Genomic DNA, 4226 nt, shown 5'->3' with positions numbered 1-4226 from the left:
TAATTATTTATCCATTAATCTCAAAATTAATCCGTGTCCTAGGAATAAAATTATCTCAAAGAATGACATATTTCTGGTAGCTGTAGGCCTAATGTTGTGCTCGAGCATTGTGCGGCACTGAAATACACATTGAATATCAGATTAGCTATAAAACCTCATGACACGTGCACTGTGAAGTGTCTGAACATTAGAGAAACACTGGCATTGCTTACGCAAAAAATTGGGCGTAACAAGAAACATACATATATTTCCATTTTTTAAGGGCTACTATGCCAGTGCAGTGGTCAAATAGCTATAACCGTTACCTACTGTAACATGGACCACATCATGCACTGTTATAAATCTAAAATCTTATCATTTCTAAAAGCTTAATTTCTGAATCAATCAAGATCATGTTCACTGCAGTCTAAAACTATTTTTCGGAACCACCACGTGACCAGATGCATGTCATTTTAGTAAACAGGGTCTCCTAAGATCAAATCAGAACACCTGCTCAGACCATTGCATAGCATGCACAACAAAACCATTCAAACATTTTCTTTGCTCAGTAAATGCATCTTATTTTATTGTTAAGGGTATATGAAACTATGATGAGTTTGGAGTTTATTGATCCCAAATGTTACATGCAGTCGCTTTCCAAAAGTAAAATACAAATGAAAAGGAAGAGATGCCCCATAGTCCTTCAAAAATGCTGTGTTGATATTAAAACATTTCATTAAACGAAATCCCATTAAAGTCAAACGACGTATGGCCTTTTAAGAGAATAAATGTAAACAAACGGAATATGCGACTGAAAAGTCCTGGGTCAATTGCAATCTAAAATAATAACAATATCAAATAATGTTGATATCAACAATTAAGACGTTTATTAGCATGTTTATTAACAATAGATCATGGCATTACATTCTAGAAAAATACCTCTATCAAGGCCCTCCATATCAGCTTTGCGAGTAGGTCAGCCGACAAACATCCACAACTCTCTTTGTCCGTTCCATGTCTCATTTGCTTTTGTTTTATACTGGAGATGTTTACTCTAAACGTTCATGTACAAGCGTCCTTTGGAAAGGGTCCACATGTTTAAGAGCCGAGGTCAACCAAGTTTGATGACATAGGGTTCAGTATAGTGTCGTGTAATGAATGGTGGTGATGCACGGAATCTGCACTAGGCACTGGGATGGCGCTGGGACCGGGTGGAGGTGCGAGGCCGTGGAGGGACTGAAGCCCGGAGTTTGACGTGAGGAGCAAGGCCGGGCTTGACGAGGTGTGATCTGGGGTACCAGACGGCGTTTTGTCGTCGTCCGAGCTTCCTAAAATAGTCTTATTTCCATTCATGGAAGACGTTAACGGGTTGTGACTGTTTGTGTTCGAGTTCTCATTATTCTCCCTGTGAAAATTAGAATTTAGAGTTAGGGTTAGGGTTAGAGCAACATATCCAACAAGTTTAGTATTCAAAACTCTTAGTGGGCTGTAATTAAAATTCACTCATCTGCTGTAAAACCATGTCTGACATTACAGGAACAACCAATAAACTAAATAAACAAATAAATACGTACTGACATATAAAACACACCTTCTGCTAATAATAATAATAATAATAATAATAGTCATGGAAGACGTTAACGGGTTGTGACTGTTTGTGTTCGAGTTCTCATTATTCTCCCTGTGAAAATTAGAATTTAGAGTTAGGGTTAGGGTTAGAGCAACATATCCAACAAGTTTAGTATTCAAAACTCTTAGTGGGCTGTAATTAAAATTCACTCATCTGCTGTAAAACCATGTCTGACATTACAGGAACAACCAATAAACTAAATAAACAAATAAATAATATAAAACATATAAAACACACCTTCTGCTAATAATAATAATAATAATAATAATAGGCCTAATAATAATAATAATAATAATAATAATAATAGTAATGTCATTATTCTAATATTATTCGTTTATTTTATAGGTAGGCTATAATAAACAACATTAATATTATTAAATTGATATTATTTTATTTTATTATTTACAACATTAGGCCTAATATTATTAGGATATCATTTGAAGACAACGGTTTGGTTCTGTAGGTATTAAATGCTTCTATTAGAAATATTTTGTTAGAAAATACTATAAAAAGCGAATTAAAAAAATAATTAAATAATAAAAAATGATCTCTTTACCCTTGGTCTATTACAACAGAGTATCAGACTACGTAACACACAAATATAAGGCATGTACGGCTGTCAACGGTGTGTGTACATCTGTGTCAGTATCAATCATTCGTCCTATTGCGCTTCTTAATTCGTGTCGATATTAATAATTTGTATTAAAGAACGTTATTAGCGAGCGAATGCAGGAAAACATGATTTATGTAGGCTCTAATTATTAACATGGTTTGGAAATAAATCGCCTGGGTTAAGAACAGTGTCACCTACTGATTTATCTAAATTCTCAATCACAACATGTCAAGTAAAGGTTCTTTCATGAAGTATTAATTAAGTATAAAGTATCGGAAAACGAGCTAGTTTAATGGTTTACACTGTGGTTTCAACTACCTCGCCTGCGGGTGAAACAAGACACCCGTTCAAGGAGTATGCAACTGCACACATTCTAAACAAAAATATACGTACAGATAACTCTCACAATTCGAAAAACTTTCCCATTAATTATCAGTGGACTATTTCACCTAAAGTTAGGCCTATATTACACCATAATAGGCCACACACAGCACGCTTTATGGCATTTTTAGAAAAGGTTATAACACTACTCCGTTTAAGAAAAGTATAGGTATATTGTTAAAAATATAAAACGACATTAACAGAATTGGAGAAATTATGACATTTGTAGTGACTGTCTGGCCATCCATCTGTGGGATTTTTTTTAATGTAAGTTTCTTTTAAGATGGTCATTATAGGCTACTGACCGCTGAACTGGGGTAATGCACATTACACGGCGTGAATGAATGCATTCCATGTACAGAAAGTGCTTTAATTAATTTTAAACAAGTAACCGAAAATATTTTTAAGCTATAGTTATTAACGTAGGCTACTAGACCCGTACCTTTCCTTAGCCTCCGCTGCTCGGTCGCGTTGACGTCTGTTTTTAAACCAGTTACTGACTTGTGTTGTCGTTAGCCCCGTTGCCTCTGCTAGTTCCCTCTTCTCCCGCGGGGAAGGGTATGGGTTATGGGTGTACCATTCCCGCAGCACGCTCCTGCTCTTTTCTTTAAAGCAGTAACTTGTCTCCTCGCCGTCCCAAATGGAGCGGGGTAGCGGAAACTTTCTTCGGACGCGGTACTTCCCAACAGCCCCAAGAGGGCGGCCCCGGAGCTTCTCAGCCTCGATATAATGCGCTTTGAGCCACAGCTGCTGCAACTTCGGATGGTTGTGCGGAGAGAACTGGTGGCTCTCGAGAATCTTATAAAGTTCTCTGAAATTTCCCCTATGAAAAGCGACCACAGCTTTTGCTTTGAGCACACTCTCGTTCTTGTGGAGATGTTCGCAAGCCGGCAGAGACCACAAGAAGCGCCCGAGACGTTCAATGTTTCCACCCTGCTGAAGGACCTCGCAGACGCACGCCACTTGCTCTTGTGTAAAGCCGAATGTGGGAAGCATAGACATGGTTTGTCACGAATAAACGTTCACTTTTCGTACTTATGTATGTTTTAACGACGACAGTGACAGTTCTTCAACAGATTTTAAGTAAACCCTTTGGGAGACAAAAATTTAGAACGACTTCTTGAGTAGACGAAATCAAATCCCACCCCGGGCGTAGAGAGGCACAAAACTTTAGATCCGTTCAAGCAAGCATAATACACCGTATATCCATCTAAAGCACACGAGAGAAAGTTGTTCCTCCTGCGCGAGTCTCTCGCCACCTCTTCTATGTCGTTTCAGCATAACGCACTCCCGCAGAAGACCTCGCTCTCTTGTTTTAATAATATTATTCTAAGCTGGCAAGAAAAGCGATTATGTGAACTGTGATTGGTTGGTTATCTGACCCGGGGATGATGAGGATAAGATAATAGTTTTAGTCAAATTATTTGCCATGGTTACGCTGTCATTCAAGGTAACCCGATATGCTTTGAGGTGGCTCCTTGGGCTGGCTGACTGATTATTCCCTTCATTTAGAGCCCGCCCACCGACGTCGAAATATAGCCTCGACTTTCCCTGTATATTACATTTTTTGCCCGGGGTTTGACAGACACTTCTAGCAACCAAAGAGCGCTGATCTTTGAGGTA

The 4226-nt window shown here is 38.4% G+C and overlaps 1 protein-coding gene across 1 annotated transcript; it reads right to left on the bottom strand.

Moving 5' to 3' along the window:
• Positions 1–549: 549 nt before the first annotated feature.
• Positions 550–3820, bottom strand: six2a (SIX homeobox 2a). The gene is made up of 2 exons (XM_016457646.1): positions 3046–3820; positions 550–1384 (listed from the first exon to the last, which is right to left on the bottom strand). Exons 1-2 carry the CDS (start codon positions 3603–3605, stop codon positions 1078–1080), a joined length of 867 nt encoding a protein of 288 aa, XP_016313132.1. The 5' UTR covers positions 3606–3820; the 3' UTR covers positions 550–1077.
• Between the last annotated feature and the right edge of the window lie 406 nt (positions 3821–4226).

The sequence above is a fragment of the Sinocyclocheilus anshuiensis genome, unplaced genomic scaffold (assembly GCF_001515605.1).
Source record: "Sinocyclocheilus anshuiensis isolate Anshui unplaced genomic scaffold, SAMN03320099.WGS_v1.1 scaffold63, whole genome shotgun sequence".
NCBI lineage: Eukaryota > Metazoa > Chordata > Actinopteri > Cypriniformes > Cyprinidae > Sinocyclocheilus > Sinocyclocheilus anshuiensis.
This window is presented reverse-complemented; position numbering and strand designations above follow the sequence as displayed.